The sequence below is a fragment of the Chaetura pelagica genome, unplaced genomic scaffold (genome assembly GCF_000747805.2).
Source record: "Chaetura pelagica isolate M959 unplaced genomic scaffold, ChaPel_1.0 scaffold46, whole genome shotgun sequence".
Classification (NCBI taxonomy): Eukaryota; Metazoa; Chordata; class Aves; order Apodiformes; family Apodidae; genus Chaetura; species Chaetura pelagica.
In genome coordinates this window covers 2,857,705-2,876,079 of record NW_009954102.1, presented here as the reverse complement: position 1 = coordinate 2,876,079, position 18,375 = coordinate 2,857,705, and the positions used below count along the sequence as shown (strand labels likewise).

The following is an 18,375-nucleotide window of genomic DNA, read 5'->3' as shown; positions in this document are numbered from 1 at the left end:
CCAATTTTAAAAAATGCAGAACCACGTCAGCTGTTTTCCTGCTTGCAGCAGAAACAAGCCCTTTGGCAGCTGCTGCTGCAGAGCCTCAGTGCCTTGCTTAGGAGGGAGAGGTTTGTGTCTCCAGAGCTCCCTGGTGTGACTGTTCCTGCAGTCTGACCTCCAGCAACGTCTGCAACATCAGAAGTGGAATTGCTGTGTGCAAGAGGTGTCTCCGTGGCCTGGGGAGTATTTCACCCAGACCAATTTTAACTTACCTCTCTTCCAACAAAAACAGCACAAGAAACCTTTAGGCAGGAAAGCCACATTTTCTTTTTATGGAGGAAGTTTTGATCTCGTGATCAGCAGGAGAGGCAGCAGATGGAGCATGGGGCTTTATTTGCAGCAGCAGAATCACTTATCTCTGAGAATGTCTCGCTGTGGCCTTCTCTGTTGTATTTCCTGTGGAGCCATCTCTGTCTTGCAGTGAGTTTTGTTTTACCCATGGTGCAGCCAAGAAGAAAAAAGTGACCTCTAAACAGCAAGATGTTGGGGAAGGAAGGGAGTGGGGAACCAGGCTCAGCCCCATCTTCCCTCCTCATGGAGCAGTCAAGACCCTGTGCTTTTGAAGGAGTCTGAGTGCAAATCCTGCTTGGCTGCTGCTGGAATCTGTTCATTGCCCTGGTAATCAGCCCTTCTCTGGCTTTTCACAAGCACCTTAGATGAGGTATGACAGGCATGTCAGGCAGAATTTTAAACTAGAACATCATTTGCAGTTTGCTAGAGGTCTTCTGTAGACTGGGGGTTGGTCTTTGCAGGTCCCAGGCAAAAAAGAGAAGAGTTTATACAGAGTTTTGCACAGAGCCTCTGGGATTAGAGGCCGGAGGGTTTTGATGCAAACATCCTCTCTTATTATCTATCTGAGGCTTTTCTGTTTACAGGCAGATAAAAACCAGAGTTCTGTGTGCAGTCTGGGTCCTTGTACCTGTATTGCTCTTGAATGCAGTGAGGAGGGAATTCACGTGAGGCAGCGGCACAGGGAAATGGGTCTTCCCGAGGAGCACAACGTGGGTCTGGGAGGCTGCCAAACACAGGAAATGCTGCTGCTTATGGTGGCATTCTGTATACAATAGCTCAAAGTTAGATAACTCAAAATTAAACCTTTGTAAAGTAGATGTGGGAAAGTCAGGCTGCCTGTCCTTGGGAGGAGGTACCAAGGAGTTGCAGGTCATGCTGATTTGACTTTAGCAAGGTCCGTAGTGACAGGACAGCTCTAAAATGTTCCGTTTTAAATAGAAAGAGGGTAGGCTTAGATTGGACATAAGGAAGAAATCTTTTACAGAAAGGGTGATGAGACACTGGCACAGGTTCCCTGGGGAAGTTGTGGATGTCCCACCCCTGGCAGTGTTGAAGGGCAGGTTGGATGGGCCTTGGAGCAGCCTGGGCTGGTGGGAGGTGTCCCTGCCCATGCAGGGGGGTTGGAACTAGGTGATCTTTAAAGCTCCCTTCCAACCCAAACCATTCTGTGACTTATGATTTAGAGGTGTGAGTGCCCAGCACCTCTGAAAATGAGGCATCAACTGTTCATGTGGTCAGTGCTTTTTCAGGAATTATTCAAATACATCTGAAGAGAAGCTACAGTGGCACGTTCATGAGCCTGTTTGGCTTTTTTCACCATTTGAGTGTTGAAGAAACAAATCACTCCTCCAGAACGGTGGCTGTTTGCACTTGCCACTTTTACTTGCAAATTGTAAAAATTCTTACCACAACATTGGATACTTTCAGTACCATCCATTCCCTATTTGTCAGGCAAGCTTTTATGTTTGCTCCTGAATCTGTTGAGCGTGGGGCAGATCATGTGCTCGTGTCCATTGCATGGACTGGGCACAGAGAAAATAGAAGGTGCTCCAGAAGAGGGAAGCAGAGCAAAAATCAATGTGTGTGAATTTTAAATCAAGTCCTGTCAAACATGCACATAAAGAAAAATAATTAGGGGCATAAGTAAAAGCCCTGATGCTGCCATCATCGTGCTTGCCTTGTAGCTCCTTACTAATTCAGAGACTGAACAGCAAGACACAATATTTTCTCCTCCATGTCCCACCAAAGCCATGGAGAAGAACGAAAAAGAGAGAATTCTGATTTAGTCCCTCTTTGCTTGAGGCATTTGAGTGTGTAAGGTAATGCAGAGATAGTTCAGGCTCTCTCTCTGCAGAGAAGCAGATTCCTGCACTGAGATCCCTGTCCACAGGAGCTGTAGGATTGAATCTTCCGTTGTCCTGCTGCTGCTTTGGAAGAGAACTGTGGGAAGTGTCACCACTCCTATCCTTGGATAAGATACCATTGTTAACCAAGGCTGTAGGCTCATAAAAAGAAAACAGCAGCATGATTCTGGCAAGACATTAGTAATGGATGCTATTTTAATTAATTATTGATTCTATCTGATTATCTGCCTTTCTTTAACTTTACCAAGCATCAAGGCAATGCTCACCAGCCCATGCTTCTTTGTGTTGTACTTCTCTTAACTTTTCTGATTTCTAAAGTAGCTTTATTTTTAGCCCTCTGTAACCTCCCTGGAGTTCCAGAATGTGTTGAGTAGTTACATCCAGGGTGCATAAAGATGCCTGGGCAATTTTTTTTCCAAAACAAGTTAGTGTATGTTTTATGGTATTGCATATTTGAAAATGAACATCATTGACAGCAGTTATTAGGATAAGAACTATTTCACTGCTGTTAGAAACCCTGAAAGTACCATTCTGCTGCTTTGCAGAGAAAACCCAAAATACTAGTGAGCATTTTTTGCTTATTTGCATCATTATTGGCAACTCCATTATGCCTGCCTTGTTCTCAACCACCATCCTTGCTGAGGTTTCATTTGGTCATGATTATATTTTGAAACTTGTCTTTTTTTTTGTCCTTAACTTGTCTCAGCAAGTCTCACATTCTGGTTTAGTCTAGAAAATCAAAGGAAAACATTAAAGACATTTCCTTTATGTTAATTTTCTTTACAATGTACTCTGTAACCCTTGCTCTCCTCCCAGGCATCTGAGTGCCTTTGTGCTCTATTAGTTACTTAGTTGAAAGCTTTTTAGGAAATGTGTCTGTATTATGATTATTGCTAGTGGACTGTATACTAAACAAAAGTTGTCTGTGGTTTTATAATCTGTTTTCAGATTATATAAAAAAAATAAAATTACATAATCAGAAATCCTAAGGACAGGTTATAAAACCAGCTTGCCTGATTTTAGGAAGAACAGGTAGTCCTGAGTGCTGAGCCCTTCAGAAAAAATCTATCCACTAAAGCAGGTCCCTAGATGGGAGCTCAACCCTTGAAAGTCTTTTCCTTCAGGCATTCTTTCCATCTGTTGCTCTGCTGGAACAATAGTCCAAGGCTGGTCTAATCTGGCAGCTCCAGCAGGAGAAACTTGGCCTGCAGTTGAATGCTCTTCTTCTAAATTATTTCTAATTGGATAATTATTCCATCTACTATCCATTATCATATTTTGGGACATGCCAGAGCCATTTAAAACACTGTAAGTTACCGTGATGGCCACCAAAAAAAGAGATTACTGTGTGAGGTAAAACATCCCTGTGGCCAGCACTTGTCACCACTGCTCAGAGTTTTAGCAGTCAGGCTGTGTTGAGCTGACAAGCTTTGAATTTCTATTCAGCATTCCCTGCCCAAAGCCAAAGAGAATGACCCCTTTTGTCCTGTCTGTTATTATCAGGCAGCTTTGGAAAATGAGCACTGTTGAATGAAAAGAAAGCAGGAGACGACATTTTGTTTTCTGCATGAACTAGTGTATAGGCCCTTTGTTTTTAGAAATGTTTTTCAAGAAGATCTGCTAATATTGCTGCTGTTTTAGCAGCAGTTCTTTTGTTCAAGCCTCAGCTTCCTTTGTGGGAGCTGGGGTGTTCATTCATCCTAGTGAGCTCTTTCCTTGTAAAATCCCATGGATGCTCAACATCCAAATATGTATAATTGTTTTTTACATATTATTGTAACATTCCTTTCCTGGAACATAAAGTTATTTCTGTAAAAGAGAGGTGATCACATTTTCGGAATGATCAAGTTCTGAAATTTTTTTGTCTGTGTTCTGAGATTTCACTTGCTCTGAATAATCATCATAGAATGCCAGTTTGGAAGGGACCTCAAGTATCATCTGGTCACATCTTTCTGGGTACTACCACAGTGTATTTAAGATGACTCAGCACCCTGTCAAGCTGAGACTTAAAACTGTCCAGAGTGCGGGAATCTACCACTTCCCTTGGGAGACTATTCCAATGTTTGACTGTCCTCATGGTGAAAATAATGACACACACTCTGACTAATGACATATGGTTTCAACTCTGTAGTGAGCGTGGGTTAGGGACTCCTGTCTGCATTGAGCAGAGCAGACAGGTCCTTTGATTTCAGCAGTATGTCACCAAGCATTAGGTCTGGAGATCCAGTGTTTCGATGTACAGCTATCACACAGGTAGGTCTGGAAATCTTCTGACTTTGGAGTGTCTTAGTCATCGCTGTCACTTTTCCACAGCTGACCAGAGAGCTCTTCTGCTTCACTGATGTGTCTGTGAGACATGAACGCTGCAGAGCAAGTGACCTACATTGGGTCTGTAAACAATAACATGAGGATTGCATTCACAAAATTGGTTAGGTTTGAAAGTGTCTTCTGCATGCAGAGTTTTGTGGACACTTTCATGAATGATTTGAGAATCATTTGGGAGCCAATGATCTCAGCTAGGTTTTCAAGTGTGCCAGTAGCCTGACTAGGTGGATTCATAAGCCCTGATTTTTGATCATCCAGTTGTGGTCAAGGTTAGTATTTATCTATGGTCACTTATAAGGCAATTTGGCTTCTTCTGGGCACAGAGCAGAAGACAGCTGAGTTATTGGAGTCATTCTCACAGTGCTTTGTGTGTAGAAATCAGGGAGCTCAAATTGGGAAAATAGGTATGGTTCCAGAAATGTCTTAGCTGAAAACAGGATGCATCATCTTTAGGGCTGCTTTGGTTTTTTGTTGAGTTTTAAAATTCACTGGAGTGATGTTCCAAGGTTCACTTGGTTCAACAACAAAGAAATAGCAAATGACACTGGTCATCTTCTGCCAACTGGATGGAGGTACCTTCAGAATGTCAGTGTTTTGAGTTTGTATGACAAAGTTTTGGGTGCAGGGAGGCTGCAGGGGTGGCTTCTGTGAGAAGCTGCTGGAAGCTTCCCCTGTGCTCAACAGAGCCAATTCCAGCTGGCTTAAAGGGGGACCCACCACTGGCCAAGGCTAAGCCCATCAGTGATGGTGGTAACACCTCTGTGATAACGTATCTAAAAAGGGGAAGAACTGCCATGCAACAGCAACTGCAGCTGGAGAGAGGAATGAGAATATGTGAGAGGAACAATTCTGCAAGCACCAAGGTCAGTGAAGAAGGAGGGGAAGGTGGTGCTCCAGGAGCTGGAGCAGAGATCCCCCTGCAGCCCAGGAGAAGACCCTGTCCAGTTGAGGAGGAGTGATAGAGGAGCTTTGGTGGGCACCTGGTGTCCAGCCAGGTACCCAGGTTGTGAGTGTGCTGTCTGAAGAAGATGCCAATGAAGTGAAAAGCTTGAGTACAGTAATACTTTGGCAGACTAAATGTTCCTTCATTTCCATCTTCCCAAAAGCCTCTGTATCCCTGCACCAGCGTGCAGTGCCCTTCACACACTGATCATTGCATTAAGTATCCTGGCAACTTCTCTGTGTGCCTACCAGCATCTGGCTGCATGATCAGCTCAATTGCAGCTCAGTCCCTGGTCCCCTGCTTATGGCAACATGGCAGGAATACAGAGGAGAAGAGGGGGTAGGCAGACAGAGACTCAGGCCAGCTGAAGAAAACCAGAAAGTGAGAAACCAGAATCTCAGACAGATTCTGAAACTTCTTACACAGCCTTTCTCATCCATTAACCTCTGCTCAGCTGTGCACAGCCTGGACTGGCACAGCTAAATACAGAACCGTGGGAATCCAGTTTTCCAGCTAGAAACAGACTTCAACAGAGTCCCTGTATGGATATGCTAGAATAACTTGGCAGTCCAGCTGTGGCTGCCTTAGAAGGGAAGTGATGGGAAACAACTTGAAGGCAGAAAAACAACTGCTTCATGTTCCTACTGGTAGCAGTCAGGCTCTGTGGGTTTGGCCTTGTGCCCTCCAACTGCCAGTGGAGTCCCCTGGCAAAACAGACAGTGAGCCAGGTTAAGTGGGCTGGTTTGATGGCTAGACCAAGCAGAGGGTTATTACCAGGACCTCTCAGTTCAGTTAATTTTGTTTTACCTGCAGTTCTTAATGACACTCTTTGTGGTTCTCTTCCACTTCCTCAGTATTTCCCATCATTTTGGTACTCTTTGCTGTGGATGCTTTAGCTAACTATGAGTGAACCCCTTGTCAACTTCACTGAGGTGGAAAGCTGTTGCTTGGAAATGTACTGGCTCATGTGTGTAAGTACCTGTGGTATAACAGGCTGAGGAGAGTTGTTACAACTCTCTGGATGGACAAGGGATCTTGCCAAAGACTTTTTGGCACTCTGTAGGTTGACAAATCCTCACCTATATTGTCATTCACTTCCCAACAAATACACTGCAAGGCATGCGTTATGCAAATAAAGTTTGCTCCTTCCCCAACAGATTGGATTAATGTCTATCTAATACTTTTATTTTTAAGCAATTTGTCAGCTCTGAAAGCTGGCTCAATCTTACTGTTCTTCTCTTATTGGAGTCTAACTTGCTAGAGTCTAAATGTTGTTAAACATAATATTTTACCTTTTCCTTTGATGCTTCAGTTCATTTGAGTGATAGATTTCTTACCACATTAATAAAGCAATGAATTTGTGTAGAAACCCTGGGTGAAAGCTGTCTGGCTTCTACATATTACACCTTTAGGTTTTCTCAGGTGTTCAAAGAAGGCTCTTCTGCAAATGTTTGAGACAGTTCCTTAGAGCTGACCTTCAAAAGTAGCTCCAATTCAGAAGTGATAATAAACTTGTGAAAATAACTGGAGGTAACTGGACTCCACTCTTTTGTGTGCAGCTGTAATCAGAAGAGGATTTTGCAGGATTCTTCAATGTAGTTGGAATGTATGTGTAATCTTTTGACCTTAGTTCTTAGTTTTTAGTGACTATGGCATGGTAAGTGCTGATAATTAGGTTTGCTCTAGGCTGAAACCTGACCTGCTCTCTGCAAAGGAAAAGATCAGATCTTCTATTGTGAGCCTCAAACAGGGGTACCTGGGAAATTGCAAGGCCATGACTGCCAAGAGTAAAGTTCTCTGCTTAGGAAGGACATGCTTCTCTTTCAGCTTAGTTTGAATTGGACTTTTCATCCAAAGGTTTTTGTTCTTCTTGAAATTTGCTTTTCGTGCCATCTGGTTTGCCTCCTAACTGAAGCTGCCCTACTGTGAAAGCTGCCTTGTAGAGTCAGCTCGTGGGATGTGACTCCTTGGTATGACAGCATGAAGCACACGCTTTTCACTCAGTTCTTGGAAAGGGATTCATCTCTCCTTGTTTGAGACAATGCAGCCTCTCATCCATGCTAGTTTTTAACTTCCTTGTCCAGCCGGGGGGAGAGGAGGAGATCTTCAAACATTTATTGTATCCAAATATCAGTGTTCAAAACAGAGGAGATTGATTGCCCTGTGGACATGTCTTGTCTCTTTCCACTGAGTTGAGAAGAAGCCTAAAAATGAACTTTGTCTCACTGACAAATTTTAGAAGACTAAATTTAGGGGAAGTTAATCCTGTCCTTGGTTCGAGAAAGTACTGAGTGGCATTTGTACATTCTGCAAATAGCACTTTGTCCAGTATCTTCCAGTCCCTGCTTGCTTCAGCTTAAAGGTAATGTTGTCTTCATATCATTTCTTCTCTGGAAAGGATGAGGGGAGTGTCCAATGCCTTTATGCCTGCATGCAGCAGTCAAAACCTCCCAAGAAAGGGAGCCAAAGAGATTTTATAAAACCTGTCCAAAAGGATCAGTGCAATGATCCAACCTGCACTTTGCTTTTCAAGCCATCCCTTTTCTGTCTGTCTGTGACAGTGTTGCTGGAACTGCTCTTCTTGAATGAAACCTGGAAGAGGGTAGATTTAGGTGAGACATCAGGAAGAAATTCTTTAGTGTGAGGGTGGTGAGACACTGGCCCAGGTTGCCCAGAGAAACTCTGAATTCCCCATCCCTGGCAGTGTTGAAGGGCAGGTTGGATGGGGCTTGGAGCAACCTGGGCTGGTGGGAGGTGTCCCTGCCCATGCAGGGGGGTTGAAACTAGATGATCTTTAAGGTCCCTTCCAACCCAAACCATTCTATGGTTCTGATTCTTTCTTATTTTAAGCTTTTTGTGTGGGAGGAGTAAAAGGGCTTAAAACAAATGGGATTGAGTGGTAGTTTGCACAGTACAGCATTGTTAGCCCTGTTCTTCCAGTTCCTCTTGGTTCCTTGATAGCTCTTAAGAGTACAGAACACAAGCACAAGGACAGTTTGCCAGACCAACAGTCCCTCCAGCTCAATATCCTGCTCCTGCCAGCAGCTAAAAGATGCCAATGGACCTTTCTCTAGTTCTTTCCCAGCCTCCATCTATTTTCAGCTTAAGAGACTTTCTAGCCATAAATCTTCTGTGTTAAATGAAGAATTGCAGCTGACTTTCTTGTCTCTTATGTTTTTAGGGCTAAAAAAACAAAGAAGGCATCTGCTCCTCCAACCAAGAAAGAGAAGCCAAAATTAACCATTTTTGAAGAGGAACTAGATCCAGATGAAGGACTCTTTGGCCCAGAAAAAGATTTCTCACCAATTGGTCCCAGCAAGAAGATGAAAGACAGTAAATCTGTTCTATATTTGTATATACACAGATTGTATTATCTAAAGCATGTGTAGAACAGATTTTAAAATGTAGTGATACAGAGTGTACAGGCTAAATAATGACTTGGAAATGTTAAGGCAAATCTTCAGCTGGGGCAGAATCATCTTGAATAATTCAGAAAGAATAAATAAGACCTGTAGTTCCCATAGGTGTTGATTTTTGACATTTTCAGCTTGGATATTGTAGGTCTGTGGGAGCTGGCTGTCCCACAGTCACTTCTATGACACTAAGAAGAGTAATGTGACCTACTTTTGAATTCAAGAAGAATTAAGAAGTCCTCAGAGTGCAGAGTATCACTGCACTTAATGGACTGGAAGTCCTTGTAAAGAAAAGATTTCTACATGATTATTTTTTTCAGCCCAGTAGCCAGATGGTCTAGCTAGTGTTCAAGCAGGTGTTGTGTTATGTAGCATGATTTAACTACAGCATTTTCTGTTTCCTGTTTCTAGATCTGAAATTATTTGAAGACCCAGACCTTGGTGGGGTGGTAAGACTGGGTGACTCCCTTCTGCTGCCAGCTGCCTGCAAGAACAGGGAGCACGTGCTGAGCACGAGTCCCGAGGAGGACACTGAGGAACTGCTGAGGTACACATCTCAGATCTGTCCCCTAGGAGGAAGGTGGTCTGAGGAGTTATTCAGGCCTCAAAAGAGATCATTTGGAGCTTACATACTTTGAATGCTAACTGTGAAACAGTAGTTGTACTTAGAAGTGGAAGGTAAGATATTTGTCATGGAGCTTGGAAAGAAAAGACGTTAAAAGGGCAATTAGGAAGACCCCTTGAGAAAGGTAGGGTGCAAGGCATTCTGTGACTCCAGAGGAATGGTCTGGAAGGCCCCAGGTATGCCATCTAGTCCCTGTTTTCTGGTATGACCCTTCTGCTTTCTGCAAGCAATCCACAGAGGGAGAAAACTGACCTTTGTTATCAGCAGTGAGAAACAAAGTCCAGAAACAAAGAGGGCACAGATAGATTACCTGAATAATGCAGATGTGGTGGCTCTGGAGTTATGTAGCATACATTTGCATGTACCAGATGGGCTGCTCACATGCATGTGGTAGATCCAAGAAGTGTCTGATTTACTGGAAAATCTGCTTTCCAGGGAATCATGGGCAGAGATAGGAGAGCACTGCCTGATGCAGAGGAAGGCAGAGCCTTCTTCCAAAGTGAAGAAGATGCTGTTCAGAGCAGAACTCATGAGCAACCAAGTCTTCTTTGGTCTTTATATAAAGCACCTGAGTGGTTGTAGCACCACAGCTCTGTCAGCACAGCAATGAATCCCCAGCAGTGGCTTGTAAGTCTTAGGAAGAGACTGTTATGGAGACAAATGAGTCTGCAAAATGTGCGTGGGCTGTGCTTGTCACAACGTGAAGGAGAAGAGAATGTGATAAATGTTGTCACTGCAAACTGAAGACTCTGGATACCTGCTCAAAATGAACTGAGAGTTATTATTTTAAATAGAATAACCTGATTTACATTAACAAGTGTTGAGCTTTGAGAAGAACCAATTGCTTTGTAAGTTTAATGAAAGATTAATGGCAAAATCCCCATGTCCATTCAAACAGTTACCTTCCCTCTTCCTGTCCATTGACCAGTCTTTAACTGGTTACTAATTTCTTGGTCTACCAACAAATATTAAGTGATGATGACAGAGAAACTAGGTGAGTTTCACCCCCGGCCACTGTGGATCCGGCCCCTCTTCCCTACCACAAGGTCTGCCATAACACATCAGGGAGATGCCTGCAGAGCACTGTACTTGCATGTCCTTCCAGGACTTGTAGAAAAGAGATAAATTGCTGTGGTAGGAACCAGCAAGGTCAAGTCCCAACATAATGCCTTCAGGAGAAAACATCACACTCTTTCATCATGATGGCATGTGCTTTGAGGAAGGGAGGGGGGTATATAATCAAGTCTGTTTGGCACATCTCTTCACCACAGGGATGTGGTGGAACCCAGGCTCTTCTGAGAAATCCTGCACCCATGGCTTCTGACTTTTGCAAGGTGACCAACTACAGTACGATGTAAGGGTAGCTGATCAACCTTTTCCCAGATATGGAAAGAATTATCCCTGGGAATGGATTTAGGGCTAAGCTGCTCTTTTCTCCTGTCACTTCCCTGGGTCATATCATACCATATAAAAATTCATTCTGGATACATTCAGCCCTTTGCCTCCACACTCAAAGCTTCTCTTCAGGTCTGATTTCCATTTAAGCTAGAGAGAGAACTCAGCTTCTGTAGAAATCAGTGTCCTGCAAACTCTGCCATCAGGGATTCTCATGCCATCTTATTTTCTCATCTCCCTCCTCCCAGTGGCCACAGATGTGCAAATTAAGTTTGCATGCAGCAGGACTATGGGCAACCTGCTTCATTAATCTAAATTGTGCCTCCCTGATGTGACAGATCAGATTTTTGTGGAAAGCCAATGCTAGAACTGATCCTGTGAACACTGCAGCAGCTCTGTGGGCCCACAGAATTGCATACGTTGTCACACATCCTGGCCTGATGTAATTGACATAGTTGGCTGAGCAGCCTTTTAGGAGAGACATAATTAGCTTCACCTTTGATAATGAATAGGGAATTGAACTGGAAGGAGGCAGCTGTCAGCATGAGGTTTGTCTTTTTCCAGTGCTCAGAAGAGTGTCAGCAGAAGGATCCCAGTTCTGCTGCCCTGTGATGGTGGTCCTGGTGTGTTTGTTCTTGGGCTGATGCTGCTGTAACACTGCTGGTGTGGGAAGGGACAGCCCAGCTGTCACCTCTGGGCTACAGCTGCATCATCCTGCCTGTGCCCTTAAAGGGTGAATTTTACAGGTTGATCTGTACTTACAGCTGTGAGCTTTGGCCACCAGTGATGCAGGTGATCACCCTTTCAGGAGCATTTCATCCGGCTGAAGCTGAAGCTTGTCAGACCACTTCCTGACAGTGGCCATTTCTAAATACCGCTCAGTGCCTACAGCTTCTTGAGCTGGTGTTTTTAGCTTCTGGTTTGCCAAGGAACTGTTGCCACTCTTGAAGCAGAAAAAGATTGTATGTTCTTCATTCAGCAGGCCTCTAGCAGCTGCTGAATTCAGAGCACAGCACATATCTTCAGACTAGCCCAGAGTCATCTGAGACACCAGCACCACATCCTGAGAAAAGCTAGAAAAGCACTCGTGCACCATGGGTGGGAGAAGAGCTCTGAGAAGCTCCAGAGGTTTTAAATCTAGTTCCTTTGGGCAGAGAATCATTTGGGTGATGGGGCAAGTGGTAGAGGAGGTTGCAACATGTGAGTCAGAGATTTCCTGGCCACTCCAGGGCAGTTGCCCTTGCTTATTGTGACCTGGCTGTTAGGAAAGAACCTTCATTTGGCTGCAGTGGCTTTCAGCAAACAAATAAATAGCTGTTTTTCTTTGTTTTACCAGTTCTTGGTGGGTTTTCTTGCTGCCCAAGAGCACATTCCTTGATGGTTTTTATGCATTTACATTATTTCTGTTTTTCCTGTGATTTATAGGGATGCCACTTCCAAACACTGGAAGAGCTACAGACTAAACTTGACCAACAGAATAGAAAGGCTTTTGCCAGATGGGAACATCAGATCCTGCCCCACCTCTAGGAACATACATGGATTGTATAATGTGAAGAGGTGACCTGGGATCCTGGTCTCTCCTAGTCTAGAAAGAGGTGCTTTTGCTAGGCCTGAGAGTCAACAGATTTCAACCATCTTGCCCCAGGTTACCTGCAGTTTTGACAGCCATCTCCAGCTAGGGGGTAAAAGCTTCCTGCTCTCCCCTGCCCCAGCTATGCCTTTGCCTGATGTTTGGGGAACTCAAAGCAGGAGAGAGAGGTTGGAACTTCTTCAGTCTGGGGGGAAGAAATTGTATTTTCTCATTTCCTGAGTGAGTAATCCAACCAACAGGCTCTTCTCCCCAGAGGGCTTCTTGTGAGCACTTGTGGAGGACTTACCTGTACTAATGAGTCTGTGCTCTGGCCCTCAGCCAGACCCCTCCAGCAGGCTGCATCCAAGCTCTTAGGCTCTCTCCAGCTCTGGAGCAGGGTGACCATGCACATCTGTCTGCTGGGAATGGTCCCTGTCCTGTGCCAGCTCCAAGTTGTGCCTGGGAGTTTTCAGGAGGGGGGCTAATCTGTCCCAGACCAAAGCTGTGCCAGTGGTCCCTCAACATCCCAACAGTACAGACTCTCATGTTCCAGTGCCCAGATGTACTTCCTGTCACTGATTTAAGTACCAGTACCTGTAATGGATTTCAGGGGAAAGCAGGAGGGGAGATACTTCCTACACAGCACCCTGTGTGTTACACTCCTGTGGTTAACTCCAGCCTGTATATTTTCCGCAGCCCTTGTTGGAATTAACACCAGACAAAGTAAAAGACACTGATAACAAGATAGAGGAAGATAAAAGCCTCTCCTGCAAGAACTGCTGTGAGTTGCATAACCTGGCTTCATCATGATCCTTCTGGGTACTTTAGCAAATTAAGGGAGTCTTTGTCTCTTGCTTTCATTTACTGATTGTCCTCATTAGAGCATTCCCAGCAAGCAGAGGTCACTGTCCCCATCGTGCTAGATGCTGTACATGCACACAGTCATTCCTGTCCCAAAGATCTTGCCTTGGTAAACAGGACAGAGCTCAGAGAAGTGGCTTCTAAAATGCTGATGTCCTGATGGGAGCTGCATCTGTCTCCCAAGTCAGAAGAGTTTGCTGTCTTGAAGTCCACATGCTAGCAGTGATGTCACAGGGCTTTGGGACAGCCTTTCTTCAGTAAGGGTTTTGATTGCTTTCTGCTTCTGGAAACAAAGAGATTTTCCACCAGTAGAGTCTCTGAATCAGCACAACAGTATGGCTGGAATTTTAAACAACGTGGCATTTTCCATTACAGGAAAAGAGACTAATTAGAGAATGATTAATTACGTGGAGTCTGTGCCTGATTGCCTAGAAGAGATGGGGGATGGGGGTGGAAAGGTTCTTCCTTTAATCTCCTTGTTATTTCAGAATAGTTGCTTGATTTTTTTGGTGGTAGATATGCACTGTAACAAGTCATTTGCTTCTCAAGAAATAGAAGTCCTTGTTTCTACGTCTGCCTGAGGCATTTTGAATTTTACCTCTTTAGTTTTCCAAAGGCAGTGGGGTCTCATGGGATCAAATGGCAACAGATCAAACAGTTTGCCCATCACTGCAGCACTGAAAAGCAGGTTTTGAGACAAAGACCACATATTATCTGCTGTGTTCTCTCTGCAAAATATTTCAGGCTAGCCAAGGTCTTTGAAAAAATCCAGGACAAAAAAAACAAAAAGAGATTTATGTGATGAGCTTCCAGACTTCAAAAAATCATCTCCTACAGAATTTTTGGCCACAACCAGCCCACCACTGCCACCACCACGCCCAGAACAAATCCCACGACCTACTGTATTGAAGCTTTTGGGGGTAGTTTCTGACTGTGCTGTGTGGTTTTGTTGCTGTGGTTGGCACAGAAATTACTATAGAGCCACACAGGAGTAGAGAATTCAGGAGGCTGCACCTTCTGATCAGGTCAATGAGCTGTATTTACTGCTGCCCCTTCTGGGCCGTGCACAGAGCTCTCAGGCAGAACACCTAGTCCAAAATGGTATGTGTAAGTATATATATTGTTCATCTGGTTATTATGGTTTCTCTGATTTATGATGAAAATGTTATGACACGGATTCGCTCAGTATTTGTTTTTGCCAGGAAGGGAAACATCAGATCAGCTGAAGAAAGGCTTCAGAAATACCAGCCCTAACATGTTTTGTTTATTACACAGCAAAGAGAACAAGAGCGTGTCTTGGCAGGGGGATCACAGGTGTGTTATCTCCTGGGTATCAGAGTTAGCAGCAAACAAAAAAGCCTGGTCTTGAACTAAATTAATTCTTCTATGCAAATGAGGAATGCAGAAGGAATTGACAAGGTGTTTTTTAAGTTAAGTGGGATATGGCACCCACAGGGAATCACAGAATCTAACAGACATCAGAAATTTTATTATCTGAATAAAGGATAGTATCATCTCCAGAAATACTTGGGGCATGAAATTTGAGGTAACAGCAGGAGCTGCCTGCTGGAAGGCAGAGTCCACAAGGTAGAGCTCCAGGTGCCAGAGCTCTGGAACAGTGGCCCTGCTCTGTCCATTAGTTGGTCTGTTTAGGTGTTTCCTAGTTTCAGACATCAGTGTTCAGGCAGTCGATTTTACAATATGATTAAAACTGATCCTTTTTAGATTCCCTTTAGGGGTCACAAAAAGATCTGACTTTTGGTTTTGTCTTAAAGAGTTCTGATTATCCCATGAAAATTTCTGGGAAGCAAATCACCCTTGTCACAAATAAAAAGCATTTTTTGTTCCTCAAGTAAAACCAGGTTCTTTTTCTTTTCCTAATGGCTTTTCATTTAGACTTTTGAAAACGTGCTGTAAAATTAATTCATTTCTATGTTGAACTGAAAAAAACACATTATGAAAAGAGGGGTTTTTTTGGTAACATTGAAAGTTTTGTGGAAAGTTCTTCCTAGAAGATAAATTCATCAGAGTTGATCCTTTCCTGCAGGAAGTTCTTTTTTAAAAGACTTCATTTTCTTACAAAATGAAAAGCAGGTCAGAAATTTCCTAGCTGTCACTGATGTTTTATTTTCATTCCAGAGTTGAGGATGATTTAGAGGAGCTCTTGAAAATAACCTCCAAACCAAAGCCCAAGGTGCCACCAAAACCACCAGTGCCTCAGAAGCCAGCAGTTGTCCCCAGGAGCAGCAGTTCAGCTCCACTGGCAAAGCCAAAGGAAAACAGGATTCAGACAATGAATGAAGTGGACATTCTTCAGTATATCCAGGAGAATGAATCTCTCAACAACCAAGATGCAAGTCTTTTTTGAACATATCTATTTTTTTAAATGCAATGATGCCTTCTTGGCCCAAACTCCTGGTCAGCTCAGCAAGAACTGACAGATGTCTTTGGTGCCACAGTGCTCAGCTGTGTACCATGAGCAGCAAGTTTGACTAGCAGAGGCTTGATGCTTTCAGAACACTGCAGGTGTGGTATAATATTGCCTTAGATTTTCAGGGGGTTACAGGGAATGGGGACAAGGACATAGCACTACAGGTTGTCTACTACTATTTTAGTATCAGCATAGAACAGTTCTGGCCAGTTTAGTCCTGATTGGAAGTGGTAGGTGAGCTGCACACGTGGCAGCTGTGAACAGTGTCCAGCAAATAGTCTGAGGCAGGACAGGATGCTGTTCCTGTCATTTTAGACTGTGTGTTTCAGCTCCCTTGAAAAGTAATTTTCCTTTCATCCTATGCATTTTTGTAGCAGCCTTTTCCTCCCTGCCTGGTATTTCAGTAGTTCATAACCAGGAACTGTTAAGACTGGGTGACAGTTCCCCTGCAGTGCAGAGAAACACTGGAATCCCAGCTAAGCCTGACAATCTGCTGCCTTCCTGGGTGCACAAATGCCAACTTCTGGGACAGCAAACCCTAGACACTGGGCATCTGTGGCCCCTGGGGAGAGCAGCAGGGAACTGGAGATGGCTCAGAGTGCAGCTCCAGACACCTGCAGAGCTTGTGGTGTGAAGGAGGTTTGGATGCTGCGAGACAAATCTACCCAAGATTCACAAGGACTCATTTTTTCCAGCCAAGTCTTCCTGGGCCTCTGCTGCAGTGAGTGAAGAGAAAGAGATTTCTCCAGGGCATGGTTCAGTGCAGGTGTCCTAATGGAGGAGCTCTGAATTGCTCTCTGGAGTCATTCTCTCCTTCCATTCTCCTAGAACGTAAAGAAGAAGCCATAGTGATTCATTCCACTGAGCTGAAATGAGTTTTTTGATACAACAGTAGTCTGCTCATTCCTCTGGCAGTGGTTAAAACAAGGGAGGACAAACTTGGGATTATCCAGAGGTAAAAACAGGAAGAAAAGATACTGGAGATATTTTAATATGCAGGAAAAGAAAGATATGGTAGAACAGGCATCCCAGACTACATCTTTTCTTTCCTGAACTCATTCCACATGTGTACTATGCAGATGTAAAGACAAGCTCCCCAGAGGGAAAATATTAATATATTTAAGCCATATCACTATCCCCAAATTTGCCCTTCTAATATAGAACAAAATAAATAAAAAGGATTTTTAATATATATTTTAATAATAAAATTATCTCTATTAACATTTCCTTTTTAAGCCAATGGAAAATATTATATTTGGTTATTATTTTGGTTTGATGGGACAGATAAATGTAATGACTGGCTCTTGTGTATTTACAGTATGTTTCAATATAATAAATATTTTACTAACCTGCAGGTGTTGTTGTTCTTTAGGTTGTGGAGTAGCAGCAAAGGAGGGTTAAAGGATAAGATTCCATTTGGGGAGTGTTCCATGATGTTGAAGGGCATGCTTAGCTAAAACCCTGTGTAAATAAGTATGAAACCAAGAATGTCACTGTGCTCCTGTGTCCTTTGAGGGCAGCTAAAGGTAAAAGTACATATGGGCAAAGGTAGTACCTGGTCCTGTCCTCACAGTGTCCTGGTGCAGCTAGGAAGCTTGTTTATCCCATCCTGCAAAAGGAGAATAAAAGCCCTGAGGAGAAAATCAATGACTTGCCAGAGAGCAGGCAGAGAATGCCAGGCAGGAGAAATTCAGGAGAGCCTTCCTGTTGAGCAACCTGGTGTCATGAACAGCCTCTGTATATTTATCTGGGGGCTGAGGAATCCTGATCTCCACTTCACTCAGCACTACTCAGGGAGACTGTTCCTGTGGCCTGAATGCTGCTGAAAGGACCATGTTGAGGGCCATGGATTTGATGATCAGCAGAGTGCAGATCTCCACCCTGACTGGGGGATCAAAAAGAAAAGGATTTAAGGTTTCTTGATGGAAATTACAGAAGAGCAGAGCTGGCAGAAGCCTGGGAAGACCAGTTTGCCCACCACACTTCCCTAAGCAGGAACATCTGGCTTGTGTCCTGCTGGTGGCAGTTCTTACTGGCCAGGACAAGGTGTTGCTGGTGTGAGGTTACAACCAGAAGAGGAGGCAGATGCCAGAGCAGGACATGGTAGCTGAACATGGTAAGGCTGGAGAGATATCTGAGTCTGAGCACTGAATTACTCTTGCAGTGGCAGAAATTATACCTGTGTTCTCTCTCCTAGACCTTTTTCTAACCTTCCCATGAAACTCTGGCTGAAAAGCAGCACTGGAGATGTCACAGCCTCCCTGGGTGTGCCATTACAATTCTTCACCATCCCATTAGAAATGCTTTCCTGCTGTTTGACAAAACTGTTCCTTCATGCAGCTTCAGCTCGTTACTTCTAATTCTCATCACCACTGAAAGAACAAAGTGTGTTCCTTTCAGTCTTTCCTAGACTGAACAGCTCTGCCCAGTGAGGGTGGCAACAAGACAGCTCAGGACATCACTGTGGGGCCAGCTTCTCAAGTCCAGGATGAATGTTGTCACCTTGCATTGGATTTCTCTCCTCTTTTTAGAAGAGTTGCTACATGCCCACACAGCAGTTCACCAGGGGGCAATAAAGGAGGCCAGCATCCCACACCCTTTCCTTAGCACCTCT

The 18,375-nt window shown here is 44.0% G+C and overlaps 1 protein-coding gene across 1 annotated transcript in view; it reads left to right on the top strand.

The window, feature by feature from the left end:
• Window positions 1-15,698, top strand: part of HS1BP3 (HCLS1 binding protein 3) — a 42,433-nt gene extending 26,735 nt beyond the window's left edge. Inside the window, exons 5-7 of the mRNA XM_010002405.1 lie at window positions 8,648-8,799; window positions 9,291-9,426; window positions 15,470-15,698. Coding sequence (XP_010000707.1) covers window positions 8,648-8,799; window positions 9,291-9,426; window positions 15,470-15,698 — 517 coding nt within the window. The remainder of the gene's footprint in view (window positions 1-8,647; window positions 8,800-9,290; window positions 9,427-15,469) is intronic.
• Window positions 15,699-18,375: the final 2,677 nt, after the last annotated feature.